Source organism: Chiroxiphia lanceolata, chromosome 6 (assembly GCF_009829145.1).
Source record: "Chiroxiphia lanceolata isolate bChiLan1 chromosome 6, bChiLan1.pri, whole genome shotgun sequence".
Lineage (NCBI taxonomy): Eukaryota > Metazoa > Chordata > Aves > Passeriformes > Pipridae > Chiroxiphia > Chiroxiphia lanceolata.
Window position 1 is genome coordinate 52828341 of NC_045642.1, and position 22206 is coordinate 52850546.

At 37.8% G+C, this 22206-nt stretch overlaps 1 protein-coding gene across 10 annotated transcripts in view; it reads left to right on the forward strand.

The window, feature by feature from the left end:
* EML1 (EMAP like 1) overlaps positions 1-22206 on the forward strand; it is an 81512-nt gene that overhangs the window by 14191 nt on the left and 45115 nt on the right. For 4 of the 10 annotated variants that reach the window (XM_032690344.1, XM_032690345.1, XM_032690350.1 and 1 more), the window contains exons 2-4: positions 13201-13383; positions 16272-16334; positions 18628-18760. In XM_032690344.1, coding sequence (XP_032546235.1) covers positions 13201-13383; positions 16272-16334; positions 18628-18760 — 379 coding nt within the window. Of the gene's footprint in view, positions 1-13200; positions 13384-16271; positions 16335-18627; positions 18761-22206 lie in introns of those variants that run through there. The other 6 variants (XM_032690349.1, XM_032690346.1, XM_032690355.1 and 3 more) reach the window with 3 other exon arrangements.

Consider the following 22206-nt stretch of genomic DNA (forward strand, 5'->3'; position numbering starts at 1 on the left):
ATTCACTTTCAAACTAACTTTGTTTTCTTACATTCTATATTCTGAACATTACCCTTCCTACCTTTGCAACCTGTTGAGGATGCAGCATGTTTTTGTAGTTTGTATTAAGGAGGAGGAGAAGGAATGGTGGAGAAGGAAGGACAGGGGGAGTGAAGATGAAGCAGGGCCTTGACCTAACTATAGTTTATTAACTTTATACTTAGTCCATAGGGAAATGAATTCTTGGGAGATATGCATAAGACAGAAGAAAATAGATAGCATTTGGTATTCCTGTGGGATTTGGGGATATTCAGCTTAATTTGGCAGGGTATTGTCAACAGGTCAAATGTATTGGTTGCTGCAGAATTGGATTTAGGTAGTGCCAGCTGCCCTCTCTTCTACTTCATGTTTCTGGCTGCAGGCATTGGGTTTTGGGTACCGTGCCATTTGGGAGCCTGATTCCATACTTTCCATCTCCACAGTGGATTCCTGCTCCTTCTCAGAACAAATAGGGATCCACTCCTACCTGCTGAAGCCCCTGAGCTCCCAGCATGGCAATGCTGCCAGCTCTCTGCAGTACCTGCTGGTGGGAGGCACTCACTCCATGCCCTGGGACCATGGCTCCCAAATGCAGCTCCCAGAGGGAAGGTATCCCTGCATATACTGACTTGAGATATGGGGCAATCTCTTCCATGGAGTTGGTAGCAGCCATGGCTGCCTGTATTGCAGGGACTTGTCCTTGGGCAGTTGAGAGGCACTTCTGAGGGCCTGGTCCATGCTGCCACTTTTTAGATAGTATTATCTCTGCAAATTTTTAGCACCCTTTTGATTTCTCAAAAGAAGGTCAGGCTGAGCTCTGGAGGACTCAGCACTGTTGAGAAGACCCTTTTTCCACCACACCACTGATCTGTCCTGTTTGCCAGGCTGCAACTCTTTCAGGAATCAAATGTGAGCTGCCAAAATAGCAGGTGTTTCTTATGAGTGTGCTGTAGTCTCTCATAGCACTGGTGTTAATCAGGCTTCATGTACAGGTCTCAGCATCACAACTGAATGTCCTCCAGCCTTTGCCACTCCTGACTGTGTAGTCTTTAGCCCTACAGAACAGCTGAGGAGACCCTGACTGAGGGCTGCAGGGGTAGAGTGGGGTAGATTTTAGTGATGATGGAGGCAGGGTACACTTTCCACTAGATCAGGTTTCTCAGAGCTCCATCCAATCTGATCTTGAACATTTCTAATAATAAGGGGAATCTGCAGCTTCTCTGGGCAACCTGTTCCAGTGTGTCACCAGATACTGAGCAGGTTGAAGAGCAGAAGCCTCCAGAACTTGCACCATGAGAGCATAGTCTCTTGCAGAGTTTTTGAGGCAATGCTTGGGGAATTCTTGGGACTTGCCTTTACTCTGCTGTAGGCAGTTGTCCATGAAATAAAATGGATTTTTTTTATCATCTGGTACAGATCCATGCTAATGGGTCCATGCTAATGCACTCTCCTTGATGTCGTTTTTTTCTGTGGATGAAGCAGCAAGCAAATAGAAAGTTGGAAATCTGCAAAAATTAGAAAAGCTATTAAACTTTCCTTTTTAAGCTCTGGGAAGTTAGAATATGTTAGAACTAAGGCTGCGTAATGAAGCTTGAAATAAAATTGGTTTATTCATGTGTCATAAGATTTTTTAATTACTTCATCATTCCCTATAATTTTCATAGGAATTGTACCTCATTCACTTCAGAAGACAGACTTTCCTAAGTCAAATAAATCCAATAAGCATATTTAATATAAATTTGAAATGCAGTAAATATAAAACCAGTAAATTTGACATCCAGTTCAAAAGCCTGTCTTTTTCATGCAAGGGGAGCTAGTAAGGCATTGAACTACATTGGAATACAGTAAAAAGAAATTAATTATATTTTTCTAGGAATTTTTCTTTTTTAATGAATAGGGAAGCAGGAACTATCCCAGTTTGTGAATGACTGCTCAAAAAGTGGTTTTCAGTTAAATATTTGGGTTTGGGGTTATTCTTGTGTGGACTTTGGGGACTTTTGTTTGTTTTCTTTTTTTTTTTTTTTTTCTTGACAGTGAGCTTATGAAGCTGCCCTGTTTCCACCTAAGAGGGGGAAAAAGGGGAGGTGTGGATTTGCTTCGGTGTGTGTGACCCCTTTGCCTCAGTGGCACTCACTGCTACAGTGGTTGCTTGTTGGCTTGAGTGTAGCTGGGGATGTCTGATCAACGAGATGGTTTTTCCTTCTTCAGCTTTTGGCTTTGCAAATATGAAATGCTTGCTTTTGGTGAAGAACCAACATTTGGACACTGTTAAAAACAGGACCACTGAGGGTGAGGAGTTGGGTCACTGGCCCAGAGAAGCTGTAGCTCTGGGGGTCAGACTTCTCTGCCATGGAAAAAACCTGAATTCTGGTGTGTTTCCTAAATGGTCATGTTAAATTTTGGGAATATGACCGTCTGATCTATGTATCTTTCCATGGGATTGTTTATTGTGTTTATGTCTTTTAGGTAACTAAGTATTTTTGTTATAAAGCTTTACTCTACTAGGCTTTAATCTCAACTATCTTCTGCTAAACTGAAGGGTATTTTGAAAAAGGGATCTCCTTCTTGCCATGTCTAACTTACAAAATTGATGTGCTGTGATATTGTTTTCTGAGCTAGCTCTTCAGTGCATTTGGGAGAAATGTTTTCCAATCACTTTCCTTTTCCATCTCTTGTAAATCTAGTGATTTTCAAGTTCAGTATGGTGCTAGGCTCAGTACCCATGGAAATCACTGCTCTGTGCTGTGTTGGGGAAGTTTACTGTTACCTGGATGCTGTTGTGGGCAAATCTTATCACTGCAACAATCTTTACATACTTACGGACCACTAATCTGTGTTCAGGACTGCTTTTAAAAATGTGCCTGCTTGAATTGTAAATACAGATTGTACTGTTAAACAGTGCCTTTACAATATTAAATTAATTTAGTTCAAATGACTATACTTGCCCTACCTTATGTCTGTACACTTGGATACAAAAGTCTGACTTATGTGAGGTCCACCCATATTCAGAGCTAAGAAAGCGTAAGAGAACTTTTGTCCTTAATCTGAATGGTCATATTGGCCTTAAAGGTTTGTCTTTGCTGATAGGCTCCACCTTATCATGAATGTTGAAGCTCAGATGCTCGATAATCACAGGGCTACAAGAGCCTTATCAGCCAGGCTTTCTGCAGGATTTGTTCACACTAGTCCTTCAGCAGAGTGCTATTAGGAGATGGCTTTTGGAAAAGGATTTGCTCTGCACAGCCTTCACCCGTCTAATCTCTCAGGTGAAAACTCATAGTTTCAAGAAGTACTGACTGACGCCAGGAGGAAATCAGTCCCAGAAAGTCCTTGAAGGAGAGGAACAGTCATGAGCCAGGCTCTGCTTGGACCTTGGCCTGGAGTTTGTTCCCAGCCAAGGGCAGACCAGACATCTGCTGACTCTCCCCCTTTTACTGAGGGCTCTCTGTAGCCTTGGGGAGATACAATATTGCATTAGTCGATCAAAGCGTATTTGTAAACTTTTTTCACCCACCGTGAAAGCTATCCAATAGTTTATCTGTGTCTCCTCCTCCATGGTAAGCCTGAATTTCTTTCAAAAATAGGCAATGTGCATTTGTAGCATTGCCAAATGCTGTGGAGGATGGGGCAAGCCTTGGAGTACAACTTGTTTGCTCTCACAGGGCGGCAGGACCACACTTGCACAGTGTGCTGGGAATGGCATCGCAGCTGGGTGAAATGTGTGACAATGCTGTGCACCCACTGGGGTAAAAATAAGAATATGATCTCATGCTAGGGAACCCAGTTAAAAAGAATGCAAATTGTCTTCGCTTAGAGGAGTTGCACTTGAAACCAAATAATTTTTCGGATTATGTATGTTCCTCTGTTTCCTGAGATAAACTCCAAATCATTTCTTTATTTAAGGATAGCAAATAAAGGGATTTTTCTTCCTTCTCCTAAACAGACTTAAAGCAGTAATTTTCCTGTTTATTACCAGGACATCTAACACCGTCAAATGTGGTATATCTGACTGTGTTTGAGTCCTTGGCAAGAGCAGTTTGTTTTTCCTGCATTAATGTCAGTAAAGACTTTTTGCTGGAGAGTGGGAATATATGATGGGAAAATTGTAAAATAAAAATAAAAAAGTTACTATTTTTTATATGTATCTGTCTGAATTAAATGAAAGGAAGACTTAACCCTAACTGAAGATGAAGATGGACAACATGGGAAAAATTCCAGTCTGGTATGGGCATCCTGTATGCTGTTTTACCTCTTCCATCTGAGCAAGGCTGTCATTGGTTAATTCAAGTACTTCTCACAAGCACTAGATTAACTGTCAATAGTGAAAAAATTGTACATATACTGTGGGAGACAGCACTGAACAAGACAGGTTTTAAAAGAAGACTTGAAATAGTTTTCCAAATTTGAAATAATTTTTCCTTTAAATATTTAGGTTGTGATTTGTCTTTGTGACAACCTGTAATGAAGTCTAATATTATGCTGCATTAATTTCTGAAACTAAAATATTCATGAGGTACAAAGTTCCGAAGAAAAGTCAGACCGGTGCTGGAAGTGAAGCCATTAGCTGAGAGCAAGTAAGAAGAGTTTGCTAAAGTGATAAATCTGCTTTAGACATCAATGACCTGTTCTGCAGGTGCAGGAGGAATGTTTTGTTCTTTTTGTGTTATGTCCATTAGTTTGAGTCTACAGAAAACAATTAATAAAGCTGATAAGCCTCTAAGAAATGTAAATGCAGAATATTTGGGAGTGGTTTTTATCTTACAAAGAAATGCCATTGATTAGAGGCTGAGATTTTCCAATTCTTATTTCTCAGAGGATACACTTATGAAATAAGACAAAACATAAACTATTTCAAATTGGTGACTATGGATTACTTGCTGTTGATGTAGTCTCAGTATATTAAATCTTTAATTTCTTAAATGAAAAAGTGTTTTATTTGCTTATGTATTTCTGAAGTTTAATACTGTTTTCAATTTGTTTTTAAAAATATATACACTATGATTACATATTTCATTAAAATGCAGATTATAGAAAAAATATCAGTAAAAAGTTAATGCTTCAAGTAAATTTGAGTATCAGTTTTCATTTTAATATTGAATATGGAAATTAGGAAAGTGATGAAACGTTTGCTGACCTAAGTAGTTTTTTAAGTGTTTATATAGTACTGTCTCCAGTGTAACATAAACACTGCATTCGACTGCAGACCAGCTGATGTATCTTCTAGTTTCTTGCTAGTGTGAATCAACTTGTTTCTAGGAAGTACACAACAAACAAGAAAAATAAATTGGTTTGTAATACATTATCAAAGGCTAGCATCAGTAACTTTTAGAAGGTGTTTTAAGTCAGTTTTCTTGTCTTTTGAGTCTCTCCTGACTGCAGGTAACTCTTCCTGCTTTTATGTATATTGCATGGTTGAAGAATCAAATTAAGAGATCCAGTCTTTTTAAAGGCAGTGAGAAGATATTGAACTAAGCACTATAAAGTTTCTAGGAAAACATTTAGTATGAACTGATATGTTAATTTTCATGTGGATTAAAATGCGTTTAGGAGAAGCAAATCTTACATCTAAGTTGGTTCTTTTTGTCTAACAGTGCTTAACGAAAGCTGGAGTCTTTTTATCTTCCATCACATGAGGAATTTGAATTCATTCCTTGCCAGCTCTTGTAGGATGACTTGGACATTGAGGCATAGCTGTGACATGAAGATGAGAACCATTGTACATTTTCTCCCATGGTCCGCAGTCTATTTTCCTCGTCTTATTGTTAAGGGTGTGATACAGACATATCCTGAGCACATCACTGAGAACATAAGATGGTAAAACACACTCAGCTATTCTGCCCTGATACCTTAATTACCCTGCTAGGTCCTTTATTTACAAGTTTGTGTTAGCTGTATCTTCAGCTTCTTAACTCAGGGCAGATCCCATGGAGTCACTTTTTTCAAATTACTATCCTTGCATTAATATTATTCTATGGAAGGTCATCTTTAATCCCCTGGTTTCTGTTCACGGTGCTGGCTTTTGGGGTTTATTTTAATGGTATGGGCTTATCCCAGTGTAATGTGAGGAATTATAAGTGGTTAAAACATTTTCTATTGATCTCTGTATCCGACAGAGCCAGCACAGTAATTCTGAACTGTAAAGCATTTACACTGATAGACCTCTTCTGGGGAAAATTCCTCTAATTTATTGATGTGTCAAAAATTCCTTCCATCTTCCACTTAAGCACTATTGGGGAAGATAATTTTTAACTGGTTGATTTCCAAGTAGAAGCTCATCTGCCATCTGCTTGGGAAAAAGTAGTAAGCTGCTAACTATAGGTCAACAGCTACAGGCAGGCCAAGGGCACATGCTTACAATTTTGCTGCGGTGATTCCTGACTAATTAGCCACAAGGAACTTTTTGAGAATTTTGTGTTTTCTTCTCTCCCATTTTGTTAATGAATGCAGTGCACCCAGCTGTGAGGCTCTGAGTGATGATTGCTATTATTTATCCTTTCAAATTCTGCCTCTAATTTTAGGAAATTATGTTCTCTGTCTTTAAGTTTCTAGTGGTAAAACTGTAAAAGGACAAGTTATTCCTTCAGTGCGTGTTGGGAAATACCGTAATAAGGTTTTATAAATACTGGACTACAATAACTATCTATATTAGAGGAGGGAATATACTGTTCACAAAAATAACCATCCGTAGTCCATATTAGCAGATGAACAAATATTTGTATTATTATTTTTTAAATAGAATGGTTTAGTAGTGGCCTGTTCCCAAAAGATGATGCTTTACATTACTGTTTATATGGTTGTCAGTGCAGTCCAGAGTAGGGCATTAGGTGGATGTGTGGGTTAGAGTTCTCTCCTTCCCATTTCCTCCTACACATATATACCTTGTGAGGACATGGAAAAACTAATCTGTCTGTTCAGATTACTTAATGTGAGATGTACCTGATTGTACCCAACTAGGGCATCTCCTTGCATTGCTAATTGCTTTTAGGAGCATGCATTAGAATACGGAATGAACTGAAAAGTTGTCCTACCTGTTCAGAAATGGTATGTGTATATAGATTAGATGTAATTTCTTTTTCCTCATAATCAAAACTTTCCAGATAAAAAAAACATAAAAAAGCATACTTTTATCCTATTATATATCCTTTTATAGCAAAACACAGTTAAGAAGATTAGACATTCAGCTGACAACCAGTTTTGATTTCTAGAACTTCAGGTAAAGCAACAGCATCTACAGTTTTATCTCTGGTTAAAAAAATCTGTCTTTTTTTTCCCCCCTAGCCACACAAAATAACAAGATTAAATAGGATAACATTATTTTGGGCTTTAAATCCACTTGCTTCTCACGGTGGAAAGCTCTAATCTGGTCAAAACAGGGTCTAGCAGACTAGTCCAGCATCTACGAAGCTGTTGCCCATATGTGTTGTCATTGTCCCCAAGAGGCAAGCCTGGAGGGCTGCTGCTGTGTTTCAGGTAGGGTACAATGTTTTGCATTAGAAAAGTGAACAGGGGAGAGATATTTAGTCTGTGAAATACTGTCAACACTAATCTTTTAAACAAAGGGGCTTGGTGTGGCGTTGTCAAAGGAAACTAAACCTGCTGTTTTATTTTCCCATTGTTCTCTTGTACAGAGAGTCTTCTGGTCTGCAAATGACCGCTGACAGTATGCCACAGAAATTGCCACAGGGAGAATACTTGGTACTTTCCAGATCTTGCATTGAAGCCTGGAAACAATGTTGAGCTGCGTTCCCCTGTTTCTGTGCCACAGTGAACTGCTTGTGTTCCTTTCACGAGAAGTTGGATGGCTGTCTCTCTCTTCCCCGTTCTCCTTTTTCTCTCTGTTGCTGTCAACTCAGACACACTGTATCTATCAAATTACTTGTCTGTCTGACTTCTGTGCCCCAGACTCAAAGATGCATGAAATGAACTCAAAAGGGAGGGCAGGATTTTGAAGATGTCGGAGATGCCTGCCACAGAGGGATGTTTTTCTGCACTCCTAGAGTTTCAGGCTAAACGTACAGACTCAAGAGAGGTGAAGCAGAGAGGTCGTTTGAAAGTTGGTGGTAGTGTGACTCCAGGAGAGCTTGAAGGAAATAGTTCAAGTTTCTCAATTACTTGCATGAGATCTCAGGGATGGTGTGGGAAGAAGAAGGGGAAGTTGCCAAATGTGTGTTGAGTGACATGTGCCGCATCTGACAGTTTTGCAGTCAGTGGAGTCGGAAAACCATGGGCCTTTATTGGTGGAAAAATGTTTCTGGAAGTGTAGCATCTTTAGTGTTCTTAGTTGCTTGCTAGTGTACTGGGTCAAATTCAGTGTATACGTGTCCCTGTCTGAATTCATCTGCAGGATTGTAGAGGTTTTGTTTGCTTATTTTTTATTAAATACTACTTTTAACTTCCTCTCTTTTGGTGGCATGGCTTTCTTAATAGCTACTGTGTTCTATCATGGAGTTTGCTGCATGCTGGGGTAGAGAATTCCCTTCTGTCCATGTGCATGTTTAATAAGGCTCTAACAGTGGCCCTGAAGTTTCATAGCAATTTCCAAGGAATGTAAATACTTGTACCAATTCATTTCAGAAGTGCAGAACGTGACACACTTACTGATATCTCTGTGACGGAAAGTGTTCCTAACAGTTGAGCTCAGTTCAGGCTTGCTGGCACAATCTGTATCTTTATGCTAGAAGAAGAGCTTCTCTGTGTGTGGGTGATGCTGCCTTTTCACTGCTATCCTTTGCCATGTTTTCCATCATGTGGGTTATCTTTAGTTTTTGCCAAAGACCACTGCTGGAATTTGCTATCCTCTGAAGGCTTACATTTTCTTTCCTGATATCCTGCAGAGTACCTAAATACAGGGACAACTCTGCAAATACTTTGAGATGCTGCTTTTAAAGTGTATTATAAAAGTGTCTAGCTACCGCAGTTGCAAACAAGTTTGGAAGGACTTCATGTACAATTTTATCCTGTTAATTAGTGCTCCAAAGAGGCCATGTAGATTGAATAAACTCAAATTTTTTTGCCAGTCTTTTGAGAATTGGTACCTAATGTTTCCACTGCAAAGTCAGCTGCTGTGGTCTGAGCTGGACAAGACAGCCTCAAAATTAATGTCTGCATAATTCAAAGGTGAAATATGTTTAACGAAGTAGTTCTTCTGGGGGGGGTGGGAGCCAGGGGAAATGCCAAGTCTATTTTAATTATTTCCTACACCATTAAGGTGCAGTCTAGATTTAGGTTTTTCAGAAGGTAAAAATTACAGAAAATAGTATGCATTTTAATAGGCTTCCTTCTAACTAATAGTGTAAGTACATAATTTTTCTTCAACCTACATACAGTGAAATAGTATTGAAATCATTCTTGTAAACAGCATACATGTCCTGTTGTTGGCTTTGCTTCAGCTGTTTCTTCACATTTGGCTAAGCTCAAGTAATAAATTGCTGAAAAACTGGAGTACACTCTGGAAGCAGATTAATCATCTGACTCAGTATTGTCTTTTAGTTTGCCACGAGAAATCTTTCCAATCTATGAGATCATGGATTAGCTGGTTGGAAAATTTAAAGAGGGGCATGTAGTACATTCCCTTTTTTTGCTGCCTTCCCTTTGAAACCTGCAGAATCTCAGCAAAGCAAAACTGACGAATGACTCTTCCTTCCAAGTTTTACCACAAATACGTATTACCATCTGAATTGATACCTCCTCGTTTTATCTAATTTTGGACGTTGTAGGTGGCATTTATCTCACAAGGTGTAGATTTACTCCCTGCCTGCAACAGTGGGGCTGGGATCTCTAAGGTCCCTTCCAACCCAAACCATTCTATAATTTACATGTTTGATACTTATGATTTAGACTTGCCTTAAAATCCGTGAAAAGAAATGAATGCTTGTAGAAAGTGACTCACTGCAGATTTCTAAAAACACGTTGCATAAACTTCTCTGTAAAGTCCTTTCTCTTCCCACTGATAAAAAGAGGTAATGATTAATTCTGTTGATGCTGCCCATGTGGGTGATACGATGTCTTTTTTGCCTGTCTGTGGGCAAGGGGTGGTAGTGACTGATAAGTAGATCTAACACTCAAAGACAATTTGTTTGGATTTGTAGTCTCCTTCATATGCCTTTCCAAATTGCATTACAAATGTGTGCTAAAATATTCCTTGCAAGTGTCCTTTGCTGTGAGGATGAGTGGTACACTGCAGAGGCAGGTCACAAATTAGGCTAATGATACTGTTCTTGCTCGTGTGGGCAGAATAGGTGACATCTGATGTGACATTCTTGTTGTTGTTTTGTTAATTTATAGCATTAATTGTTTTTTTTTTCTCTTCTGATACCGTATCACTTGGCTTACTTGGCTGTGTTGAAGTTGCAACTTTATTGCTCAACATACTGGGATACAATGATCTCAATGGCAAGAACATTCCATCCTCTACTTGCATAACAAACAGGTTATGCTTATTTTTTATAATTGAACTTTGCATTCTTCAGAAAACATAGTTTTATTGTATTCTCTGTCTTTTTTCTAGCTTACTTGTATATGCATGCAAAGAGGAGGCAAAGTGGAGTGTTATTGGACTGGAAGAAATCTTGTATTCAGATACAATCTTCCTGAAAGTTGTTACAAATTTTATTCTTTTCTACATCCTTGGAAGGGAGCTGCATCCAGTGGGATAACCACCATAAAAAGCAAACAAGCTGTAGGTTACAGAAAAAGATGAGGGCTATGTTACAAAACCTGGAAGAATGATGATAGTGGAAGGCACAGACATGCTGTGACCAGAGGAGGGGTTTGCTGGTGCCTGTTGGTCAGTGAGGGTGAGAGGGGAAGAGTCATGGTGGCAGCTTGGGAGAAGGGGGAAGAAGGGAGAGAACTGGACATCTTAACAGTTGTTAGTGGGAGTGATTTCTTACAGGACTGTAAATAAACCAGTGCCACTGATTTAACACTCAAAGATTTATGTCTGGACAAAATTACTGTTTCTACACACTTAAAAATTACTGGAATTGATACTTTAGTGAGGATGTTTTCTTTTGTAACAAGGGCTAGAATCGTTTTAACACCAACTGATTTTCCCCTGGGTTTCCTTCTCTGCCCTGATTTTGGGATTTGGCTCTTTCTTGTTGACTGAATTCAGAGGAAAACTATGCCTGATCGTATTGAATTTGGCAGAATGGCTGAAGTTTGATTTTGGCTTGTATTGGTTAAATCAAGCTTTTGATTTGGTTGCCTATTGTCCAGTATGCTAATCTGTGTTATTTCCAGCTGAGTTAAAGTGTAAAGTCATTAGAGCAGCGTGGGGCTTTTGTTTGTATGAGGAAAGGTTAAGTTCTGCAGGCAGCTCATACTGCTGCCAGCACTGCTGCTAATCTGAGTTTGGGGACTAATCACCTGTAACAGCTGCAGGACAGAGTCCTGTGCTGAGCAGAAATCTGATTAGGCCAAAGTTTGGAAAGCTTTGTCATGGAGAAAGTTTTTCAGCTTTTTTCAGGAACTTGAGTTCTGATTTAGTTCATTCAGAACGGGATACTTACCTTGCCATTATGTTCAGCCTAATAATATCCTAGTGCTGACATTTTAAGTAAGTCCTGAAAATCCTATAACATAATTAACAATCAAAATTTAAACTATGTTAGCCTGTGGCTATTTATGGACTGTCAGTATCATTATATTGTTTCTGAGTTGTTTCTAATTTGGTTTTTGGAAACCACAAATAGCTGTTGGGGGTGTGAAGGGTAAGGAAGCCAAAACTCAGCTGATTAGCAGATGTCAAAAACAATCTGTCTGAGGGTGGAGATGAGTAGATCGTTAAAAAAAAATTTAATGCAATTTTTCCCTAGAGCCTTATGATTTAAAGTATCTATGCATTAGCATTTTTGGATATGCTTTTAAATGTACTCAGAAACTGTTATTTTCCTTTTTGAAACACTTTGTTTTAAAATTCATCAGGAGTTATTATGCACAAACCATTTAACTTTTGGTTTATACCCTTTTACAAAATAAGTGGAAAACTCTGGTTTGCAATGGAGGAGAAATAAGGACACAAGAATTGAAAACAAATACCAGCTTCTTCACAAAGAGAGCTCAGCTTTAACAGAAGAAATCCATGCTGCAGACTTGCATTAGAAATGAGTGAGAGGTCAATTATGATTGCAGATAGTAGCATAAATATCCATTTTTTTCTAGAGTACAATTGTCAATTGAAAGCTGTAATCCATGACAAACATTACTGAAGATGATCCAGGAAGTTAGTACCTAAATTGTTTTTAGATTTCAAAGCCACCTAGTTAAATAAAATTTTGCAGTGCTCTTTAAAAACTGCACTTTTTTTTTCTCTAATTGGTACTGACTTAGACATCTTTGGTGTTCCTTTTGTCTTCCCTTCTTCTTTTTTTTTCCTAACTTAATATTGTAAGACATTGCAGTGTTTCTATGTGATAGGAGCTGCAGTGGAACAAAAGTGCTCATTTAGGAAAAATATTCTTATTACTAGTTTTGAGTGGAAAGAACATGTAGTCCTCATCAGGGAGTTGCAGGCTTAAAGCTTCTGTGGGTTATTTCCAAATAATGGGTGCATTCATTGTATGCAAAGTAATTACCCTTTTAAGAATTTGCAGGCTTAGAGTACAATTACTGAGTAATTCTGAATTTATTTAGGTCTTTATTTCAGTCAGAGGGAATGTTCTCAAAGCTGGTGGTATAAACTAAGAGTTAGCAGATGGGGTTAGTGTCTATTCTCCAGTCTGTGGATGATAACTTGAAAAAGTGTAAGCCTGTCTGTTGCTCACATATGTGTAATGTATCTCTATCACATATATGAGAAGGAAAACTCTGGAAGGGTTTGTAGCATATCAGAAAATGTAGCTCTCTACCTGACAGTGTCAGGATGTTGTGTTGAGCAGAACAGTGAAGGGCGATGATTGATCACTGCAGTTCAGACATGTAGATAATTGGTAGTGGGGCCCGATTAACAAGTGACCCTGAAGCCAACCTCATCATCACATCTTACTCAAGTGCTCATCTTCTTTATTTGGTTATTTATTTTTTTTTCCATCTCTTCCTTTTGGTCACTTAAAAACTTTCTTCCTCAAGAGGTCATCAGGTCTGGGAAAAGCCTTCCTTTTACCTGCAGCCAGTTATGTAAGGTATTCCTTGATGGCTGTCCATTATTGACAATGCATTTTTTTCTGCTGTTTTGCTCAGATGACAGTGCCTCTGCTGCAAGCAGTATGGAGGTAACAGATCGCATTGCCTCTCTGGAGCAGCGTGTCCAGATGCAGGAAGATGACATCCAGCTGCTCAAATCTGCCCTTGCTGATGTGGTCCGACGCTTGAATATTACAGAGGAACAGCAGGCCATGCAGAACAAGAAAGGACCTACCAAAGGTTTGCATTTCAAATAGATGTAAAATAGGTAGTGCAATTCAATGAGTGTTTTGTGTGTATTAAAATAGGTTGTTCTTTACATCTTGAAATACCCAAAATCAGCGAACCAAACTCTAAATGAAATACATTTGGACTTTACCCTGTTAAAGAGAACACATACAAATCCAAATGTTTAAAACTATGGTCTTCTACAGTTTACATGAACCAGCAAAGTATTTACATGTTCTTAGTGCTTAATCCACAATCTAAATTTAACCATTGCTGCCACTTCTTTACTTTTGATCAAGATTAGTTTATAAACTCTCTAGGGAGTACATTGTTTTCTGTGAATGAAACTCTTAATAGGTTGGGGGTTTTTTAATCTGAAAAATGAATTAAACTTAAGTAAAATAGCATTAAAATTAAATTGAAAGTATCTTAAGTGTCTTTGGATGATGCAGACATAAGACAGCTCTAAGCCAGCACAGAGGTGACAATGACTGAGGAGATGGTGCAACACCAAGTGCTCAGCTATGGAGGAAAGGTAGAGCTGTGGTTGTTGCCTGACCATGTTCCAGAGCAGCAGATCCAGAGCCAGCAAGGTGCCAGGTGTGACAGAATGTTGTGCTGTGTCACATGTGCCACAGTGTGCTCTCTCATGGTTCCTGCTCTGCAGGAACAGATTTGTCTGTGCACAGATCAGAAAAGGTGGACTTGAACGTCCAACGCTTCGCAGTTACAAAGGTTGGCTAAAACCCAACCAGTGTGATTTACTGTAGTCTGTGAGGCCACAGAGGCCTGGGACACTGCCTATGTTCAGCTTAGCAGAAATGCACAAAGTATTTTTGAGAGGTCTTAGGAGTAAGAATAGTAGAAAGTAAGTATGACTGACCTCACAGGCTCTCTGTTGTCTAAGTTAAGAAATTGTTTCTTTTGGGGTACTGGTATATAAGACAAAACCTTAATTTGCATCAGAAGTATGTTATGCAACTATGGATTAGTACTTTTCTCAGCTGGAAGTTAGGACTTCCTTTCATCTCAATTATGTATTTGTGACTTTGCAACAGTCAGCTTTCAAATTCAGTTTTGGCATTGATTTAACAGACTAGGTAGGGAACCAATTAATTTGCTGAACTGAGATGTCATGTTTGTCACAAAGTTTTGTATCAGGAGATGAGGAAAGGTCAAAGGGACATAATTACAGAGCGAAATTATTAGTTGGTTGTATATCATGCTAGTTGTCAGAGAGAACATGCAGTAAATATCTGTTGTCTTGTTCTTGTGTACTCTTCCCTTTCTGTTGTCATCTCCTCATTTTGTCTTTTTTGAAAAAAATTAAATATCAGATAAGTTAAATGTTGCTAAAGATAGCCTCCACTGTGATAAAATGTTCCATCAAATCTGGTTGTACAAGGGATTAAGAGGGTTCATGTTGCCTGTAAAATAGATATTATCTGATGCGTGGAGGAAATAAAGTCTAGTAATCATTACCGAGTTGTAACCAGATCTGTTCTTCTTGCCCGCTGGCTTTACTTAGCAAAATACAGACCAGATTTTCATGGATTCTGTGAGCAGAGATAAACTCTAAATCAGGAGAGGCTTTCTTGGTCATGGCAGATCATTAGAGCCATAGTTCAACATACATTGAAGAAAAGCTGCTGTAAGCCTTTCCCTCTGCCTTCTATGACTGGTTTTGTGGGTCTTTTGGTTGTTTGTGGTTTGTTGGGTTTTTTTTAAATGTATATATGACATGACTGCTTCTTACCATGTGTGTGTAATTACAGTGTAAGAAGTTTTGCTGTAATGATGCAAATGGAGGACTACAAATCTTAATTGCTCTTCCATTGCAAACTACCAAAACGAGTCCTGGTACTTGCCAACTAAACCCACCTAATTTCTGGAAATAATTACTATTGTGACAGTTTATGTAAAGAACTTTAATTTTTCTGTACATCAGTTGTGTCAGTGTAGTCAACCTTATTAAACATGAATTATAAACATGAAAGAGAATCTGAAGTATTCCAATCACTTGTTTCTTCCAGCTGTTTTGTCAAATATGATACATTTTACATGATGGCCTGTCTTTCCTATAGTAGGCACAACTACTGTGTAACAAATTATATGCAATTACTTAGCATAAGTATTTTAGCTAGCAATAGGGTTACAGAGACTCTTGATGGAGACTGCAAGGAGAGGGGTTTGCTTAGACAAGGGAGGAGCTGGAGTGGTGGCTTCTCGTGCTTTACCACTTGGGCTGCATGGACTGGATCTGTTTACTTTATCATTTAATGACTGATTCCACATTCAGTATTTTAAAAAGGGGAATAAGGTCTCAGAATGTCACAGAATTCTTGTCCATGCAAATGGGGGTTGGAAGCATACTGTCTGCTGCTGTTTTAATTTGATCCACAGATGAAGTATATCAGGATTAAAAGTGTGTGTGTGTTTAGGGATCTCCGTGCCTTTGGAAAAACAGGTTTCTCAGTACTGTTTAAAGTCTGGAACAAGAAGCTTCATGGGCAAATTACTTTGTTTTTCTTAGTACTTCAGATTTAAACTTGATTTAAAGATTTCAACTTTCAGACTTTCAAATCTATAATGGAAAAATGTTGAGCTTGTTGTCAGTCTTTGTGTGTGTTCTTGTTCTAGACTTGAGCTAAGCAGCTTAAAAGCAGTGTACATCATGGAAAGGGAGTGGCTTATTGGTCCATTTGTGGAGCTCTTTCACTAATGTGTTTTGAGGTTTTGTTTAGGGGGTTTTTTTATTATTTTTTCCTCCTTCCTTATTTAATTCAATTACTTGGTGGAGTTCAGTATGGCTTCCTGCCTTTGTTTTACCTGTGTTTGTTGTTCTTTCCTTTTGCAATTTTTGGTTTGTTTGTAAACTTAACAGCCCTATTAATCCATAGATCAGAGTATGATTAAAAAAGCTGCTGCTGAGGCTGATAAACTTGTCAGTCCTGCTACCACAGGTAAGATCTTGAAGCACCAGATCTTAAAAATAATCACTACTGACAAAGCAGTCATAACAATGTGTCTGAGTTACTGACTTCTAACAGCAATGGCATGTTTGGGGTTGTGTGACTTTGATGCCAGTTACCACTGGTGTGAACTAGGTGTTGTAAATAAAACTAAATAGCTCCAGAGTAAACAGAGGATTAATTGAATAATGCATAGTTTTTCTGTGTGCTATGTAAGAGTTTCATGGTGGTGTTTTCTACACTAGATGACCTCTAGTTCCAGGAGTGTGGATTGTGGGTTGGTGCTGGATTTGAAGCAAACTCTCTGTTAAAGGTTGCGAGGTTTAATCGTGGCTGCTGCTAGTTTTGATTTCATAAGGTTAGGAGAGTAAGCACACTCCAACTGGTTCACTCCAGCTACTTTTTTAATAGACTTTTTTTTTTTATATAACTATAAAGAAGGAAAATATTTTAATCATTTATTTATGTAACTTTAATTGCTGTTCTAATTTGTCATCTCAAAGCCTCATTAAAGTTTTGTGAGCTACGGAAAGTTTGCCCGGAAACAAGTCCACGACTGCTCAACTGTAGCTACCTGTGATTCTGTAGTGTGCAGCAGATTCAGTTTTATACATACAGGTTAATTATGGCAGTGCAGCAATTAGTCAGGAGACAAGCAGCAGAGCATCCAGCACAAAACTGTAAAAAGAATTTAACTTGGAAAAATGAATACTGTAGAAGTAAATGGAATTATGATATCTGAATCTCTTAATAAAAAAAACAGAGGCATGAGAAGCCAAGTAAATTCCACACAAAATTAATCTGTTAAAATAGATCATGAAAGCCAGGGCTGGAAGGCATCCTCAGTGAGCATGGAGGAAATTTTATTCCTTTTTTATGTCTGTTGACCTGTTTTCCTATGATCATTCACTCTTCTAAGCCAAATGAGCCTCATTCCTTTGGTATTTCCATATAGGTTGTTTTCTGAATTTCTCTGCTCTGAACAAATAAATAATGAATACATAACAAGTAAGTGTGTATTCTAACAAAGTTTTAAGAGACAATTTGTCTTGAAAGTTGCATTCCCTAGTAGATGATATTTACTGACCTAATCTTCTCAAGGCACAGACTTTCAGATCTATCTTCTTTTGTTCAATATATGAAAACTTCAGATGAACAAGTCAATAAATATTTGCTGTCAGTGCTACAATAAGATGTTACAATGTAACTTAGGACTGTATACAATTGGTAGTTTCAGTTTAGCTTTTTAGATCTCTTATCCTTGACACTCTTTTTTTGAAGAACATTTTATAGGTATTCTCTGTGCCATCCTCTCCAGGTTCAGTGAAATTTTATCTTATGTTCCTAAAGTGACTGCTGCCTTCTCTCAGGTGGTGTTTGAACCCAGAGGCTTCTGGCATCTTTGCAAAACAGGCTTGTAATACAAAGTCCTGTCAAATTTCAAGTGATTCAAGCTCTTTTTTCCCTGTTGTAGAGAGAGCATTAGTCATGTTTGTATCTGTGTTTCGAGGCTATGACCCACAGTAGTTTTCATGTTTGTACTCACTGCTTGCAGTTTTAAACACTGTTTTGTAACTAACTTTTACTTGAATGGGACTTTTCTGTTATTCTCATATTAATTACAGCTATGACATGTATATCCTTTTTTGAGCCAACATTTAATCAGAAGAACGTAGGTAGATAATACTGGCTTATTAACTCCACTCTTCTGCTGATTTCAATTGCTTTTTCTGAATAAAGGGTACAATTCCTTTTTGTCAAATATAAGCCCACATTCTTTGAAAGAACACCTTTTTTGGGGAATAGGGATTTCTTAATAGATAATTTGCTTGTCAAAAACCTTCAGGAGTACTGAGGAGTGAAGAGCAGGAGTTACTGGGATGACAACTTGCCGTCATTTCTAGCACTTATCTGGACACTATCCAGACTTACGCTGTTTGGAGAAAGCAGGATTGTTTTTGATGGCAACAACTGCTTTTGTGCTTACCAGTAAGCTCCTTGATCTAGGACAGAATTTTACAAATGAGAGAGGTTATAGAATTGTGTGCTTAAGCCATATGCTATGATTGACTTGATAAGATTGTGATTATTATTATTATTAAATATTTAATAATAATAAATTCCTAATTGTTAAAACCCTCATCTATGCTGAATTTGGCAGTAGTGAAACAAAAATGGCACACTACATAGATAATTTAAAATACTCTAATGTAGTTTGCTGAGGGAGAAAAAAAAACAGAGAAGCAAATGAAAACAATGATTTTGTCTTATGCTTGTTTAACAGCAAGACCACTGGTACAAACCCTGCCTTTAAGGACTACAGTTAATAATGGAACTGTGTTACCAAAGAAACCAAGTGGCTCTTTACCTTCTCCATCAGGAACCAGAAAGGAGACTGTACCACCAGCAGCAAAAAGGTAGGCATCTATGAGAAACCTTCTAACCATAGAATTGAAAACATGTTATAGCTCCTCTTTTAACCTTCTAGATATGTAGTTTTTCTTACTTGCAAAGCAGCAGTCTAAATATTTGGTTCAGAAAGAAAAGTAGATGGATTTCATTCTAAGAGGGTTTACATTTATTCATCCTAATTACAGTTAAGGTTTTTACCATGAGTATTGAAAGAATGCACAAAGCTTGGTCTTACTGGTTTGTGTTGTTTTCTTGCTAGTAGAGTCTAGCATAAAGAGAATAAAGAATTTCTACTGTGCTGTTGCCCAACATGATGTGAAAAGTAGTGCAAGAATTCTTTTATTAGCTAGTAGAAAAGACATAATCTGCAGAGAAACTGGGCTATCATTACAAATCAGAGTGTTACCTTTGGTGGTTTTCTCTCACTAAGAAAATTATCATAGAAACTGCATGTGCAGTGTTAGAAGCATCTTGGGGAGGAGGAAAATTCTGTGCCTAGCACATATTTATGCAAATGAAAACATCCATCTTTAGATATCTTGCCATTAGCCTGTATTTAAGTCCTTTTAAAAATTACTACCCTGTCTCAATTTGCTTTGTGTGTAGTTGTTTTTAAGTAGGCTAAATGTTTTATACATCTAGGTTATAAGGAATGGAATGGACTGGGTGAAGCAAGTTCAAGTTATACGTGGCAGTTATTGTGGTGCTAATCTGCTGCAGGGTTTGTCTGTAAAGGATAATAGTGTGGGGTTTCGGGGTTTTTTTGGTACATTTCTTTTGTGTGTCATCATCATCTTTTTGTAGTGATGATGCTGTCAGCTCTGAGGAGGACAGGTTGTAGACATGAGAGCATTAACCTCCTAAGATCTGACGTCTCTCTTGTAAAGAGAATTTTTCCTTAAAGGGGAGATGGTGACTAAGGATATGTGACTCTTAATTACTGTGTTGAAGGGGATTGATTTTCAGGAAACTCCAGGTTTTGTTATTGTAGAGAAGAGAGAAGCTATACTGTGCACAATTAAAATTGGAAAATACCATATTTGTTTGTGCCACAGAAATGAACTCCTGTGAGCTCTTATGAGCTGGAGCTCACTGCAGCTGTAGGTTTTGGCAGGCTGGCCTGAACAGGCCCTTAAGATAAGAGCAGGAAACCAAATACTGTCTAAACTGTTCCATTATCAGAATTATATTATCAGAAATTTGAAAATGGGTGAAAGAACTTGCCTTTTAGAAAAAGAAAATTTATTTGTGTTTAAAAAGGAGTACTATTTTGTATATACTGAATTTTAAAACACATTTTTTTCTATACAAAGTATTTTTTTCTTAGTAATTCTTGTAATTTCATTCTCCCTAATTAAGTTTCAAGAGTAATTCTAAAACCTGTGGGAGCACAAGCGTTGGCAGACTTCACCTGCGTACAGAGGATGTGATTCCTGAGTCTCTCTGCTCTGTCTGTAAGGTTCAGCATAGGACTTTCTGCCCCAGAATAAGGTGGATGAAGTGCAGATCAGGATCATACTTGTGCTCTCTCTATTCTGGGAATAGAGAAATCCTTTACGTAATTCAAGTCGTCCATCTAGTATTGCCTGTAGCCTGTAGGCATTATCCTAGCTTAGGATCTCTGTGGATAAGTGACACCACGCAGCCTTTCCACCTAACCCATGTGCAGTCTGGATACCCAGAGTGGGAGTGGGAAAGTCTTTATAGAACATCATTAGGGAGTATTTTTAGACGGTCTTGGTTCCTGGATGAGAAATTCTTCCACGGGATAAATATTTAATGTCCTTTTATTGTGCTTTGTCCCTTCTCTTTGCTGAAGAAACTTGGCTGAAGTTGCTTTAAATATGCAGCATGAAAATATATATTCAGTTTTTGGAAAAGTAAAAATACACTTGGGCAGTTTTGCTGAACTAGGTGGACACTTATTAAGAGTATTTAGGAGAGCAGGGTTACTTCACATTCTGAAAAAAACAGTCATAAATTCAGGTGTTGTGGAATTACTGTTCCCTTCAAATGCTCTAAAGTTCTGTGTGGATTGTCTTTAATATGCAAATGTTGTTCTTTAATGTTACTTTTATTTAATTATATTAAAGCGTATTTCTGGGCCTTTCCTATAAATATATTTCAAGAGGAAGAGAGTGGAATGGTAAGGAACTACTGTACAAAACTTCATTTTGATAAATTATTCTCTAATCATTTGATAATAAACCTTAAAGTAACTGATGGGATATCATGGTTTTACAGTGTATAGTGTTCAACTTATTCAGTATTCAAAGATGATACAGTAAGTGTTCCAAATAGCTTTCTTGTAAACAGTCAAGTAGACTAATTCATTATGCATCCATTAGGATGAATTAATTCACATATTTATATTGGACCCTTCTTTCATCAGGAACTATATCTGTTTATGCATAAAACAGTAATGGAAATACATCAGCAATATCAAATAGTGTCCTTTTTCAAGGAGTAGGATTTGTTTATTTGTGTTAGAAGCTTCTTTCAGTGTTGCACAGTTTATAGATGGTGTGAAACTTTGAATGATTTTTTTTCAATTCTGAAGTCTGCTAAGCAGTGCTCTCTTCTTATAAACTGATCTCAGAACTACAGTTAATTTGCAGTGTAGGTATTCTTTAGTCCAAAATATGGTCATGTGGCACAGCAGCTCTAAATAGTATTAAGTGTTTATAGATGTTTTAGAACCTAATTTCTGCTTGGATGCTTTTAGTGGTTTTCCTATACTACATAGGTGCTGAATTGAAAATTTTGAAATTTTTCAAAATATGAAAAAAGATAAAATTCAAAAAGTAAAAGAAAAGCTAAAAACAACAGTAAGAAAGGAATTATTTTTTTTTTTTTTTGCTGAGACATCTTCTAAACTTTTGGTCTGCTACTGGGATTGACAAATATCTGCTTGGATTACTGTAGTAGAAAATATAATTTTCTATTTTTTTCTTTCCTGTGACCTTATTTTCAAAAGAAAATCCAGGTGAATGGGATCCTTCACACATGTGTTACTGAACTGCCATATGAAAAGTGGGCTTACAATCAAATAATTTCCGATTCCTCTGTTCTCTGATACTTTCACAATTTAGGTTGAGTGTATGATGTCCAATTGAAATGTCACCAGTCTTGTGTCTTGAAACAGTATGTTGTGCATTGTATATGTAAATAAATGCAAATAGTCTGCGTGGGTACTAGGTGTGCATCCATACATTCCACTGCTTAGAAATGGATGTATTTACTGGTATGTCTGCAGACACAATCTCATTTCATACAATAACTGTATTAAATGTGTTGGTTAAGTCATTTGAACCCACCCATTGGTATACAGCTTATCTGCCTTGCTGGATTACCAAGGAGATGTGGTTCAGAGTTCACTACATTTTCTGATTTCCCATTTAATATTTGAAATGGAAATGACTTCTTCTGGCAGGAATGTAAAACTGGAGGT